The sequence below is a fragment of the Heloderma suspectum genome, chromosome 14, assembly GCF_057233095.1.
Source record: "Heloderma suspectum isolate Gila_16-S chromosome 14, 16-S_ref, whole genome shotgun sequence".
Lineage (NCBI taxonomy): Eukaryota > Metazoa > Chordata > Lepidosauria > Squamata > Helodermatidae > Heloderma > Heloderma suspectum.
In genome coordinates, this window is record NC_139471.1 from 23,029,045 (window position 1) to 23,044,614 (window position 15,570).

The 15,570-nt window shown below is 47.6% G+C and overlaps 1 protein-coding gene across 2 annotated transcripts in view; it reads left to right on the plus strand.

The window, feature by feature from the left end:
• Window positions 1–15,570, plus strand: part of TTLL11 (tubulin tyrosine ligase like 11) — a 108,622-nt gene that overhangs the window by 42,607 nt on the left and 50,445 nt on the right. For both annotated transcript variants that reach the window (XM_084820870.1, XM_084820869.1), the window contains exons 4-6: window positions 891–1,466; window positions 4,746–4,841; window positions 9,001–9,119. In XM_084820870.1, the coding sequence (XP_084676996.1) occupies window positions 891–1,466; window positions 4,746–4,841; window positions 9,001–9,119 (791 nt within the window). The remainder of the gene's footprint in view (window positions 1–890; window positions 1,467–4,745; window positions 4,842–9,000; window positions 9,120–15,570) is intronic.

The window sequence follows — 15,570 nt, forward strand, 5'->3', positions numbered from 1 at the left end:
CTGGGAACTATGGGAAATGTTGTTCCCATGGTTCCCAATATCCCTGCAACAACAAATCTACCTCCATCAGTGAAATGCAGTGTGCTGTAGTGCATAAAACATCAGATCTGGATACTTGGATACTTAATCAGCCACCAAGGTCACTGTGGTTCCATGGACCTGTTTCTCACTCAGCTTAAAATGCCTTTCTGCTGTGGGGATAAAATGGGGGATGGGAGTGTGAACTATGTACACCACTCTGAGCAGGGCTGGCCCAAGATATTTTGCTGCCTGAGGCGGAGAACAAGATGGTGCCCCCTCTCATTCCACGTAAAAAAGCCTTTCTTCAAGGCTGAACGTCTTTGTTCAACACCTGTGGTGGAACACCACACCTGAAGGCATCAGTCTAGCTTAGGGGGCGTAGGGAAGGCCACGTGGCACTCATGTCTCTCCTCCAACACCTTGCTGCCACCTCTTAGCATTTTCCGCCTGAGAGAACTAATGGTAGGGCCGGCCCTGACTCTGAGCTCCTAGGACAGGAGCGGGAACCTCTTTCAGCCTGAGGGCTGCGTTCCACTTTGGAGAAGCTCTCGGGGGCCGGATTCCAGTGGTGGGCAGGGCCAAAGGGACAAACTAAAAATACCAGCATATTTTAGCTTAAAGCTCTTACTGCCTTAGGAGAGGCATTTCAACCTCTTAGAACGGGGAAAAAACTGTGCAAAAGCTGGGAAGCGACCAAACTATCAGTGGTTGGGTGAAAGGGGTGGGTCCAGGGGAAGCGGGGGGTGGCCTTCAGGGGAAACCCCAAAGGCTGGATTTGCCCACGTAGGTTTGAGGTTCACCACCCCTGTCAGAGGAGGAAGAGTGGGATAAAATGTAATTGATGATAATTCAACTTGTTTCCTTTTTAGGTTCACATGATCAAAGACACCAACCCTACGTGGAAGCCCACCTTCATTGTGAAACCCGATGGTGGATGTCAGGGGGATGGGATTTACCTCATTAAAGAGCCTGGTGATGTCCGGATGACGGGCAACCTTCAGACGAGACCCGCAGTGGTCCAGGAGTATATGTCCAAGCCCCTCTTGATCGACAAGCTCAAGTTCGACATCCGTCTGTACGTCCTGCTGAAATCTTTAGACCCTCTGGAGGTCTACATTGCGAAAGACGGACTCTGCCGGTTCTGTACAGAGCCCTACCAAGAGCCGACCCTGAAGAACCTCCACCAAGTGTTCATGCACTTGACCAATTACTCGCTCAACGTCCACAGTGGGAACTTTGTCCACTCGGACAGCGGCAACACGGGCAGCAAACGGACGTTTTCCAGCATCCTTAACAGGCTCTCCTCTAACAGTGTCGACGTCCGGAAGGTCTGGTCTGATATCATTTCTCTGGTCATCAAGACTGTGATTGCCGTGGTCCCCGAGCTGAAGGTTTACTACCAGTCTTACATTCCCACTGGGAAACCGGGACCCTCTTGTTTCCAGGTAAGTATGGAATTTAGTGAGGCATTGTATTTTTGTTTCCTTTTGGGCTAGACCAGTGTTACTCAACCTGGTGCCCTCCAGACGTGTTGGACTGCAGCGTTGGCCATGCTGGATGGGAATGATGGGAATTGCAGTCCAACACATCTGGTGGTCAACCAGGTTGGGTAAGGCGGCTGGGATAGAAAGTCTGTCGCACAACTCTAAAGCAGGGATGGGGAACCTGGTGCCTTGCAGATGTTCTTGGATTCCATTATCCCTGACCTGGCTGGGGCTGATTGGAGTTGGAGTCCAATAACTTCTGGATGGGCACAGGACCCTTGTACCTGTTCTAAAGGGTTTAGAGAGGCCTTGGTGGCAATGGAACCCCTCATGTTCTTGTCCAAATTCCCACTTGATCAGAGCCGTCGGCTGCCCCTGAGTGGGAGCCTGGGATTGGAGTGTAGGGGGGTATGCTGGGTGAATAACTGGAACCAGTAAACATGATTGGGAAGGGGCTGCAGCTCATGAACCCTCAAGAAGGTCCCAGATACCATCTGCATGCAAAGCAGGTGTTCCGCCACTGACCCGCGGCTCCTCTGTTGGCTTGCCTGGGGTGGGCTTTGAATTCAGGACTCTTATCTCTTACTCTCTTAGCCATTATGCTCCTCCAGCTGGTGCCCTCCAGATGTGCATCTCTCCTGGCTGGAGAGTCACTTCTGGCACTGCTTCCATGCTTCTCAAATTTCTCCCGCCAAGGCTTGCTTCCATCAGAAAACACATTCCTCTTCTTCTGCCGCTTGCAGATTTACTTATTTATTTTGCTGGCAGCGGTGGTGGGAAGAGCTGAATTCCCAGCGTTTGCCCTGACCTTTGGAGAATTGTGGTTCAGGCCGGGCTGACCAGCAAACAGCTGTGATTATGTGCTCTAGTGGTGTCATTAAAGCTATGAGGGCCTGCCAGAGTAGCAATTTACCAATTAGTGTCTCACAATCTACAGTCAAACGCTCTGCTGAGAAATCCATTTGAGGTGGAGTTCTCGCCCTCTCATCTTCCCTCTTGTCTTCTCTCTTTCTCTTTTCCCCTATCCCCCAGTAAACAGCCACCAGCACATCACTAAAAATCCATCTTTTAGCAATATATGGTGGCGTAAGGATAAGTGGATGGGAAGCTGTAGCACAGTCTTCGCCAACCTGGGGCCCTCATAGAATCATAGAATAGTAGGGTTGGAAGGGGGCCTATAAGACCGTTGAGTCCCACCCCCTGCTCATTGCACATTGAGCTCCAGATTTAAAAAGCTGAAACCCCCACATGTTTCAGACTATTGTTTCCTCCATCCCTGGCCATTGGCCATGCTGGCAGGGTCTTATGGGGTTGTAGTCCAAAACATCTGAAGGGCACCGGGTTGGAGAAGGCTGCCAGAGTAGAACGGTAGGTTTGTGCTTGCCCTGTGGAAGCCTGCATGGTCCAAAGGGGGCAGGGAGAAGGACACAGAACTCGGGCGTTATAGCCTCTTCAATACCAATGACTTTGTGCAGGTAACTACAGGGAATTTCCACCTAGAGGCCCCAGCAGGATGGAATGGGGTTCCTCCAAAAACATTAACATTTCCCTACCATTTTGCCAAACAGGCAGGCGTAAGTTGCAAAAGTCTCACACGGTGGACTTTGGCGAGTCTCTTGGGGGAGGGATTTATGTAACGAGGGAGCAGCCCCAGTAACATCTGTCTTCTTAATGGTGTCCTTAAACGGCTGCCTCGGGTGGGCCTTGGGAAACAACTCCTCCAAGCCTGCTTCCCGACAAGCCCTTTAGCACGCCATCATGCTCCCTCATTCACGGAATTTTATGGAGGAGACCAGACAACACTGACTTCTTTCTTTACCACAGAAAATCCATTAAGGAGGGAAAGACACAACAACACCACAACACCTTTTGATTAGTAGCACCAACAGCCCTCTGTCCGGAAGCATCCTGTGGTTGTTGACCTCTTTATCTGCCGCTTAGTGCAACTCCCTGCTGGGGTAGAATTTTTGCATTCTATTCTCCACTCCCAGTGGCCTTGATCCAGAGGAGGTTATTCGGGACTAAATCCTATTGAAAGCAATGGGAAATTTGCCATGGCTAACTTCTTCCATTGGTTACTACCAATTTTGGGCAGATTTGGGTCATTCTTCCCCAAATAGATGGAACAGCTCAGCTTAACAATAATGGTGTGTGTGTGTATGCGTGTGCGTGTGTGTATAATAGATGAAACCTCCACATTTAGGGGAAGAGTGTCAAGGGCTCCTTGGAGGCTTCTCTCGGTCTAATCTAGTAGCCAAGTCCAGACACAGATAAAGGGTTTCTTTTCAAAGATTTATTCCTCTTTTACAACTTAACAACTCTACTGTTAGCAGCTAGATAAGAGCAGCGGAGTACCTATTCCCTAAGTGGGTACAGTTGGTCCCCGTTTGAAGGAGAATCACTGGCAGACCCTGAACTTATGGGCTAGGGAGAGTCCCTCCCCTTTTCCCTTGGATCCTCTGGGCGCAACCGTTGTTTGCCCACCAGCCGGGCACTATGCCTCCTTTCCGCGCCCTCCATTTGGCGCTGCTCCCTGCGTCGGCATCGTGCGTCCAGCAAGTCTGCTTCCCGCGCTCTCTCACTCCCGGGACTGCTATCTATGCCAGGAATGCCGGTGGGAGGAATCTCTGCCAGCTGTTGGCCCTGGGAAGGATGAGCGTGCTCCTCTCCCAGGAGCGGCTTCTATTCCTCAGAATCAGGACTACTCTGGGATTCTATGGGCTCAGTGTCCACCCTAACAAAGAGGTCTTTTCAACTTGAGATAACTGGGATTGAACCTATGGCCTTTGGCGTGCAAAGCAGGTGTTGTACTACTGAGCTATGTTTCCATATATTGGAGGAGCTGAGCTCTCTCTCTCTCTCTCTCCCCCCTCCCTCTCCCACCCACCCATCTGTGTACCAGTGGGAAGGACTTTTGAAGAAGGACCTCTCCAGAATCAGAGAGCTGTTCTTCATCATTAGCTGGGCATACCATCAGTGTCGTGCAGGGTTAAGCAGCTCAGTGCTCTTCAGAAGTTTTGGACTACAACTCCCATCATCCTTGACCATTGGCCATGCTCGGCAGGGCTGATTGGAGTTGGAGTCGAGAACATCTAGAGGGATCCACTTTGCCTCCATCTGATATAGCTCCTGGAAATAAGAGGATGGAGTGGACGTGCGCACGCACACACACACACACACACACACACACACACACTATTCTGAAGGGGAAAAAATGCTGTCAGTTTCTCTTGTCCAAAGATTTTAGGGTTTGACATTCTCCTGATGAAGAACCTGAAGCCAGTATTGTTGGAAGTCAATGCTAACCCCAGCATGAAAATTGAGCACGAGAAAGAGGTAAGCCCCTTCTCTCAGGCATGCTGCTTTTGCCATGGCAGTGTGGTTTTTCTTGAGAGTGTTTTCTTTAAAAGGTAGAAGTTGCCTGTTGACTTCCACAACTCCACCCTGTCTAGGGATGGACGAAAGAGACTTACCTTGTCCCGCAGCTTGCTTCACGGTGGGGGGGAGGCGCTTCGGTTCTCCCCCCGAAGTTCAGGCGAGGGGGGGAGGCGCCCCGCCTCGCCCAGCCGAAATTCAGGCCGGGGGGGGAGGCGCCCCATCCCTCGCCAGCGAAATTCAGGCCAGGGAGGAGCGCCCTGTCTCCCCGGCCGCGAAAAAAAAAGTAAAAAAACAACAACACCCCCCTCCCCCGTGATAGGCTACGTAACGATTTGCGTAGCCTATCACGGCTAGATTTCCAAAGTCAGCCGTGATAGGCTACGTTAATTGTCATGTAGCCTATCATGGGTGACTTTGAAAAAAAAAAAAAGTGCGTATGCAAATGGCGGCGCCCCATGGGCGCCGCCATTTACGTTCCTTATTTTGGCACGTCTAGTCTACGTAAAGATTTACGTAGACTATGGCGAAAATAAGGGCAATGCAAATAGAGTTTGCATAGCCATGGGCGCCGCCATTTGCGTACGCGCTTCCCCCCCCCAAGTCACCCGTGATAGGCTACGTGACGATTTACGTAGCCTATCATGGCTGACTTTGGAAATCTAGCCGTGATAGGCTATGTAAATCGTCACGTAGCCTATCATGGGTGTGTGTGTTTTTTTTTTACTGAACTTTTTAATTTTGTAATGGTGGCGGTGGCAGCCGGTCGGGAGACTGGCCGCCACCCCTGCCCCCGCCGAAACGCCGCTGGGACCCGCCGCCGAGAGGGACATTCGCCAAAGGTAAGTCCCATCCCGGGGGGGGGGCGGGGGGCCGGCGGAGAATTTCCCCAACACTTTCGGGGGGCCGAATGCGTCGGCACTCGGCCTCCCGAAGATTCGTGGAGAAATTCTCCGCCATCCCTAACCCTGTCCTCTTCCATTGCCTCTTCTTCCATGAAGCTTTGGCTTGACTCTCCCGGCCAAACTAGCCAAGACATTGGAGATCAGTCTCATAAGCTGTCTTAAAAACAGTCGCAGTGGTTGGGGAAGTGAATTGGATTAGAACTACCTGTGGGTTTCCCCTAATGGGGCAAATGGGGGCCTAGGGCCAACCAGACAAGACATTGGGACTTTTAACCGTTGGGACTTTTATGATAGGACGTCCTGCCTCTTTGCATTCAGAATATTCAGAACAGCTGTCGACAAGAGATTTTGCATCAGAAAAACAGTACTGTGGTCCCAGTCCAGTTTGTGTCCTTCCCCACACAGTTGCTCGTAACAGAAATTTAAAGAGACAGGAGATCCCATCACAGATTTCCACCTCATCTAGTTTGGCCCTGAGTGCTTATTCTCAATGAGAAAGAAGCTTAAGCACACATAACTACATTCACACATAGAGAGATCCTTCTTGGAAATTTCACCCCGGGAAGACTCACCAGGTAGCACTATCTCAGCCTTTCCTGGTGCGGCACTCTCCAGATGTGTTCGACCACAGCTCCCATAATTCCGTTGGCCATGCTGGCTGGGAATTATGGGAGTTGCAGTCCAAGACATCTGGGGGGCGCCACATTGAAGAAAGCTGCACTACATATTGGTTTGGCTCCAGACAAAGACCATTTTATTCTCCTGGGCCTCTTAAACACTGCTTGAATTTGTTATTTTATCATCGTTTTTGTTTGCTTAATGGTATTGCATTTTTACGGTGAGTTTTATGTTTTGTAAACTGCCCTGGGATCTTCATTGCTGAAGGTGTGGGTAATTATTTAATTTAAATATTTCTGTTCCACCCTCCAACCAACAGTTCCCAGAACAATTCGCAGTAAAATCACGCAATAAAATCAAAACCAGATACAAAACCCCACAAAACAATAGCAGATTAGAAGCAGCAGGTTTTTAAAAAGCCAGAACTTTCAAAGCCTGGGAGAATAAAAAGGTATTTATTATTGTTAAACATATAATAACATCCCAGAATATCCTTTGTTACCCTTGCCTCTGTTATCCTCCCTTCCCTTTTTTTGCTTCTCCCTCTGTCAAATTTTAACTTCCTTGGAGCAGTGGTCAATGTTTTTTTTATATCAGTCTGTAAGGTGCTATAACAACAACAACAATTACTACAGAAATTATGTGAGGCTTTCCTTACTTTTCTAAGTTTTGGAATCCTTGATCATTTCATATTATTTTGAAGCTCAATTTAACTGGGATTATGGAAGCTCCACACTAATTCTGTGACTTGAGGTATTCATGTTGTACAGGCTGAACAGGTGATAAGCAACCAGGTAGACAGGCAGACCATGGGGGAGCCTCAGGAAGCATCAGTCCCCCAAAAGCAAGTTACAGTCTTGCTGTATTGGTCAGACCAAGGATGCTGTTTCCAGTTGCGGCTGGCCAGATGCCTCCAGAAAGCCCATGAGCAGATCTGGTTACGTTTGTCCCCAGTGTCGGATATTCTGAAGTAGGCTGACTCTTCATGTGCAGCTTCTGTTTAGACGCCACGTCCGCTAGCTGTTGATAAGCCCACCTTCTTGCACAAATTTGTCCAGTCCTTTTACGAACATTTACCTACATTAGTAGTACATTAGAAAACATTAAGCTCATCATCAGGCCTTCCTGCAGGTGCCACTGCGAAGTGTGGTGAGGCATGTGACTTCAAGAGAGAGGGCCTTTTCAGTGGAGGCACCCATTTAAATATTTAGACTGAAATATATAGACTGCTGACTGGAACATCTTATAAAAATCATATAACACCAGTTTTAAAGGGATTGCACTGGCTGCCAGTCTGCTTCCGGTCAGAATTCTAAGTTTTGGTGATGACATTTAAAGCCCTAAACGGCTTGGGACCTCGTTATTTGAGGGAGTGCCTCTCCCTATATATGCCTGCCTGAGTTGGAAGGGCCCTTCTCTGCGTCCCACCAGTGCAAGACATACACTATGGAGAGGGACGTAGGAGAGGGACTTCTCTGCTGTGGCACCCCGGTTGTGGAATGCCCTCCCCTAGGAGGCCTGATTGGCACAGACATTGGTCTCATTTTGGTGCCAAGTAAAAACATGGCTTTTCACCAAAGCCTTTGAAGGCTAAATGCTTTCCCTAAAGTAGCACACTGTTTTAACTGTTTTATTGTTTTAGATTTTAATTGGTATTAGCTTGTTTAAAGGTTTAATATGTTTTTAGCTGTTGAAATTATTTATTGTTTTATACAGTTTAAATTGATTTTCTCTGTAAGCTGCCTTGAGATCTTAATGATATAGGGCAGGATACAAATGTTTTGAATAAATTAAATGAAATTGTGGAATGCTCTCCCCAGAGAGGCTCACCTCGCATCTATGTTATGGCCTTTCCAGGACCAGGTGTAGACTTTTTAAAAATTCTCCCAGGCATTTTAAGAACTATTCTTAGTGCTTTTAGTTCTCTGTTCGGCTGCTGGTTTTTAATTTGGTTTTATGATGTAGTGATTTTATTCTTTGCTGCTGGTTTTATCTTAAATAAGTAAATACAAATAAAATATAACATAAGAAAAACCTTGCAGGATGAGACCAAAAGTCTATCTAGTTCATCTTCCTGCAATAGCCAATGAGGTTGCCTGTGGGAAGACCACATGCAGTGCTCAAAGCCAATAACCATCATCCCCTGTTGTTTGTCCCTCAAATCAGGTACTCAGAGCTACCCTGCCTCTGCACCTAGAGGTTCCATATGGCCAGCCTGGCCAGGGATGGATTGACCTCTCCCCCTCCTCCATCATCATGGATGGCCTTGATCCCCCTTTAAATCTGTCTTTATACCCTCCAACATTTGTTAGATGGAAATAAGCACACACCTGTATATGGAATGCTCCTTTTCTTTGCACTGCCTAGGATCACTGCTTGAACAACTTTCCCATGATCACACACAGGTATTCTGCCCCTGTTCCTGGAGGTTCCATTTAGGTGTCCTAGCTAAGGGCCATTGAAAAACCTCTCAGTGAATGGCAGAATTTTGAACTTGCTATTGTTAAGCTCTCTTGTTTAGGCACACAGTAGGTCTTGAGGAGACTATGTATGTAGAAGCTTTGTTGCCTATCAGCTCATGCTTTGGGTATTTCAAGGTTTCTCCGGGGGTTATTGAGTACATCCCAAGCCCTGTCGATGAAGAAGTCAAGGTTGCTGTCATTCGGGACACCCTCCGATTAGTGGATCCCCATAAGAAGAAGAAGGAAGAGACGTTGTAAGTATGTCTTGATTTCATGTCCCCTTTCAGATGAGTGTTCAGCTATACAGTAGACATCAAACACTTGAGTCACTCCTTGCTAAAGACAATAGTAACATTCTGTGTCCAGATAGTCAAAATTCTGCACCAAAAGCAGGTGAATTATGAGACCTGTACACATTGCTGAGATTGATTTTCTCTCATTTTGCATAGCTTTTTCTGCAACGTTTTGCATAACTCATTTCTGTTTTGCTAGTCACTGCTCTGGCTTCTGGAATTCCAGCAGGCATTGTCCACCCACTTCCAAGCATATCTCTGCAGTCATATGGGCTAGTAACGTTTTTTTAAAATGAAAGTTGAGATACTTAGGAAGCTGCATGAGATTCATCAAGAGCCAATTTCTGCATAACCTGCCACTTTCTGGGCTTCCCCCCCCCCCGAACTCCCACCTAATGTGGCATACGTACTGCCTTTGCTAATATTATTTTTTTAAGCAATTTGACACAATACACTGAGAACATCTTCCATGCAAGGCCTTCTGGGATAAACGGGGGGCACCCAGAGACAAAGGAAATGGCTCTCTCAGCAAATCCTCTTGAGTTTGCAGAACAAAGAACATTAGAGCCATGCTGGATCAAACCGAAGGCTTAGTTAGTCCAGAACTCTGTTCTCCACACAGGCCAATCAGGTGCCCCAGTGGGAATCCCAGAAGCAGGACATGAGGGCAGCAGCACCCTCCTGCCCATGTTCCCCACCAACTGGTATTGGGAGGCACACTGGCTCTGAAACTGTAGGTAATATCTAGACATCCTGACTAGTAGCCATTGATAGACATGCATTTTTATAGCCATCCAGTTGGGTGGCCCTCACTACATCTTGTGGTAGCAAATTCCATAGTTTTATCTATGTGCTGTGTGAAGAAGGACTTCCTTTTGTCTCTCCTGAATCTCCCACCATTCAGCTTCATGGGATGACCCCACACTAGAGATTAGGAGAGAAGGAGAAAAACTCTTATCAAGTGCAGGAGAGCGTCCAGGTAGCTTGGACCTCCTTTGCACTGGAAAGCTGTCTCTTCTGGCTCTGGTATCAGCCTAGCTGTAGAGATTTAATTACCAGCCTGCTCCACTCCTTCCCTGCCTCCCTCACCCACTCTGTGTTTTCATCTTAATAGCTACCTCTAATATTAGATCCAAGAGTCTTAGTAATTTGCACTTTCTGTTCTACATATTTTCGATTCCTGGGCATCATCTCCAACTCTTGAAATCTCACAGTAGTGGATTTGCATACTCATTCAGTATGAAAGCCACACGACGGGGCCGGTGATGAATTGCTTATCTCATCCTGGCTGAAATGTGCGGAAATTGCATGTTAAAAAATGCTCTCTTGTTCAGAGATAAACACAGCCTTTAAAAAAGGCTGCAAAACCTCCCTCCGCAATCCAGTGGCCAGCATGCCCAAAGCTCCATTGGGTAGAACCCAAGCCCATCCAAAGTGAAATGCCATTCCCAGAAATAAATTTGGAGGTGCATCTCTCTCTCTCTCTCTGTCTCTCTCTCCCCTCCCCCCCTTCTATCTCTGTGTGTGTGTGTGTCACTGTCTTGGAACATTGCAGATATTAAAGGTTGCAGACTAAGGCTGCTGCAATTAATCATTCATACTGTGCATGTCAAAGCATTGCAGCAAAAAAGATGTTAGTTAGTTATTACGGTGGGGCCCACCCTTGTTGCTTGCCCCCACCCCACTCTGGTAATGGATGTGCATAAGAAGAGCTCTGCTAGATCAGTCCAGAATGGGTCCATCTAGCATCCACTCAGATACCCCAGTGGGAAGCTTACAACCAGGATAGGAAGGCAACAGCTCCCCCCCACCGGCTCTCTGTCTTCAACATGGAGGTTCCATTCCTAACTATCCAGGCTAATAATAACTAAGGAGGAACTTTGCTGGATCAAGGCAAAGATCCATCTAGCCCAGGGGTGGGCAATATGTGGGCTGCATACGGTAATTGGTGTGCCCAAAGTTTGTGGTGGCAATGGCAAAAGCGTTTACAGTTTTCTGCCAAATTGTGGTGGAAAACTGCTGCGGAAGGCTAAAATGCCCAAATGTGGCTTGTTTTTGCAGGAGTGCAATACTCAGGGGGATCTGAGGAGGGAGCAAAAGTGGCCCCTGGACCCCCTGACGTTGTCCATCCCTGATCTAGCCCAACATCCTGTTTCCCACAGTGGCCAGCCTGGTGCCTCCGAGAAGCCCACAAGTTGTATGCCTCCAGCATCTGGTACTCTGGGAGAGATGGCCTCTGAACATAGACGTTCCATTGAGCTATTGTGGCCAATAGCTGAAATAATTGCATATCCCCCTTCTGGGGTGTGTGTGTTATAGAAACGTCTGCAGAAATTCTTATAATAAATATCTCCTACTAAACTTCATTGGCAGCTCAGACCAGTGTCACTAGTGAATTTTAGTAGGAGATATTTATTATAAGAATTTCTGCAGACGTTTTTATAACCCTCTGAAGAAGGCCTTAAAATATGAATCGGCTGAAACAAGTTGAGCTTTTTAACAAATAAAATCTTTGTTTCAGCATCTTGAGATGTTTCTCTTCTGTTCGTGGATCTGTTTTGGATGCTCTCCCATTTTGCACCTTTGTTTTTCATACCCGCCCCCCATTTCCAGACCCTTCCTCAGTATCATCTTTGTGTCAGTATCTGGATTGTACGCCTTCTCATTCTTTGTAAAGCACCATGTACATTTGTAAAGGTCTGAGTAGAGAGAAGTTGAGAAATAGTCTTGCTTTTAAAAATAGAATGAAACACCAATCAAGCCTGCTAAATGTAACAAAGAGTAACTTACAAAAGCAGCTTACAGAAAGAGGGAGGGATGAGGCTCACACCTGGGACTTCCTGGCATATCTTGGCTGATGTTGCCTACAAAGATGAAGGAAAATCTCAAAGAGCCAAAGTACTTTTTTATGGGTCTGGGCAGTTCCTAGGGAGGGAAAATCAAACTGATGGAGCCAAAGACTGGGAGGAGGTGCTACGCATGTATTTTCCTGGCTCACTTTTCCCCACCTGACCGCCGTGTTGGACTGCAACTCCCATCTGCATGGCCATTGGCTGGGAATTATGGGAAATATGCTGGCTGGAAATGATGGGAGTTGTAGTCCAGCACTGTGTATTGGGTACAGTTCTGGTCACCACACCTAAAAAAGGATATTGTAGAGTTAGAAAAAGTGCAGAAAACTAAAATGGTGAAGGGGCTGGAGCAACTCCCCTATGCGGAAAGGTTGCAACATCTGGGACTGTTTAACTTAGAAAAAAGGCAGGGGTGACAAAAAGTGAGGGGAGACATGATAGAGGTGCATAAAATGATGCATCATGTGGAGAAAGTGGATAGGGAGACATTTTCTCCCTCTCTCCTAATACTAGAACCCAGTGGGGCATCCAGTGAAGCTGATTGGTGGGAGATTCAGGACAGTCAAGAGGAAGGATTTCTTCACACAGCACAGAGTTAAACTATGGAGTTCACTTCCACAGGATGTAGTGACGGCCACCAATCTGGGTGGCTTTAAAAGGGGATTGGGCAAATTCCTGGAGGAAAAGTCTATCAGTGGCTACTAGTCCTGATGGCTATGTGCTACCTCCAGTATCAGAGGCTGTATGCCTATATGCCCCAGTTGCTGGGGAACATGGGTGGGAGGCTGCTGTTGCAGTCATGTCCTGCTTGTGGGTTTCCCATTGGCAGCTGGTTGGCCACTGTGTGAACAGAATGCTGGACTAGATGGACCCTTGGTCTGATCCAGCAGGGCTCTTCTTATGTTCTTACATTCTTATTATACATCTGGAAAGGTCCAAGTTGGTGAAGGTTGCTCCAAGTGATCCCTACAGTACCTTTTTTTTTTTTTTTTAAACATGAGCTGAATTTTGGGGAGGGGGAGGTGAAGTTGCTTGTCTAGGCTGGCCATGATATTTCTAGAAAGATGAGCAGTGAGGGGTGGGGGAGATTTGGTTCGTCGCAGCATGAAACCTTGTTCTCGATCCCCTGTAAGGCAGCTTGTGTGGAGTGGCTCTGGGAACAGTTTGGATTTTAATTAAACATCTTGTTATAAGCAGTCGCTCAGAGCTGCGCAAGGAACAAGTGGTGGTGTGTTTCCCCCACTTCTTCCTAAGGAAAGTGTTACAGGCCTTTGGGCCTGTTGATGTACAGAGAGGTGGCAAAGCGCCATCCATTTGTTTATACTCTGTGATGAATATAAGGATGGTTTTGTTTCTTCTTTATGGAAAACAGACATTGAGGATAGTTTCATTTATTATTTCTTTAAAACGTTTATGTCTCTCCTTTCCTTGAAAGGGATCAGGGCAGTTACCAATGAAATAAAAATGTAAAATTAGCGTTTTAAAATGACAGTTACAATATAACAATCTTAAAACATTAAAAGACTAAACAACATAAATCAACAATAGTATACACCAACAATACAGCAGTGATAAAAATTATTTACCTCTGCCCCTGAGACAGTTAAAAGCCATTTACAAACTTTCCTTTCTAACAAGGAAGGATGTTGGTAACTTCTGAAAAGCCGTTAAGGAGGGTGCAAGGTTAGGGATGTACGAAAGTCACCTTTTTGCAGCTTGGCTTCGCGGTGGGGGGGAGGCGCTTCGCTTCCCCCCCCAAAGTTCAGGCGAAGGGGGGGAGGCTTCCCGCCTCGCCCGGCTGAAATTCAGGCCGGGGGGGGAGGCTTCCCGCCTCGCCCGGCCGAAATTCAGGCCGGGGAGAAGTGCCCCGTCTCCCCGGCCGCGAAAAAAAAGTAAAAAAACAAAACAAAACCCCGTGATAGGCTACGTGATGATTTACGTAGCCTATCACGGCTAGATTTCCAAAGTCAGCTGTGATAGGCTACATAAATTGTCACGTAGCCTATCACGGGTGACTTTGAAAAAAAAAAAGCGCGTACGCAAATGGCAGTGGCCCATGGGCGCCTCCATTTGCGTTCCTTATTTTGGCACGTCTAGTCTACGTAGAGATTTACGTAGACTACGGCGAAAATAAGGGCAAAGCAAATAGCCCCCCGCCCCCGACGAACCGCCGCCGGGACCCGCCGCCGGGAGGGACATTCGCCAAAGGTAAGTCCCGTCCCGGGGGTGGCGGGGGGGTGGCGGAGAATTTCACCGCCGATTTCGGGGGGCCGAATGTGTTGGCGCTCGGCCCCCCGAAGATTCGGGGAGAAATTCTCCGCCATCCCTAGGCAAGGTGAGCCTTCCACAGAGGGGAGTTCTGAAGTTCTAAAGTCCAGGTGCAGCCACTGAAAAGGCCCTTCCCTTGGTCACAACCAGGGATACCATCCTGAGGATGTAAACACCACCGTGCGAGATCAGAGGGAGTGTCCATTAAGCCCAGAAGTCTGTTTCCAGCAGTGGACAGCTGAATGCATAGGAAGTTGCCTTGTACTGAGTCAGGCCATTGATGCATCCAACTCAGGATTGTCTTCACACAGACTGGCGGCTGCTCTCCAGAGTTCCAGATGGGTTTTTTCCCAGCTCTGCCTTGAGATGCTGGGGATTAAACCTGAGTTCTTTTCCATCCAAAGCACTGAGCATCACTAAAAGGGGGAACACTTCTGGGAATCCAACACGTGGGTCATAACAGTGAAGGACCTTCTCCCCCAAACAGCTCAGTGAGAACATGCTTAGTGGGCACAGAATACTTACTGACTGATGCGGTGGGTTGGGGGATGTGGTGGGGAGATGGAATCAAGTGTCCAGAACCCTTATTGCAGTACTCTGCACTGCAACATTTTGTTCCAGGGCTCACTTGTATATTTTAGAAGCCGTTTTCCTTGATCCAGTCATGTTTACTGATCTCTGTTGACGCACCATTAACCAACAGGTGAAGCTTTCAGCTACAGGGATGGATTTGATTCGCCGCTAATTACTTCTTCAATTAAAACAAATGAAGTGTCAAAATGAATGTAAGGGATTAAAAAAAAATTTTTTAGATAACTATCCTAAAGCTTTTCACAGTCTGGAAAAAATTAACGGCTCAGAGAAATATTCCGCCGCCCTTTATAGAGGCGTCATATCTTTCACCTTATGTTTAGCTTTTACGCGGAGTTAATAAAGTCCTGCTTTGATCCCCCCCCCCATTGCAACGTGCATCTTGGCTGCATACTCCCAGCTTTCAGATCTGTCAAGAGCTGCATGAGATATAGGCAGGAGCTGGTTCCAGTACCCACGACATGTGCTACAAATGGCCCCATCTCAATAAGAACATTGCAGAGCAGGAAAAGGTATAGGGAGGGGCCACTAGAATGACTCAGGGGTTGGAGCATTAAAGCCTTAGGGTGCAATCCTGTAGATGATCCTAAGCCCCCCAACTCAGAGGCTTGCGGTCGTCCTATGCAGGGCGGGAGGAGCAGCTGGCATAATCTTCGCCTCCCTGTCCTCCCACCCTGCATTTTTCACTAGATGGGCTTTCC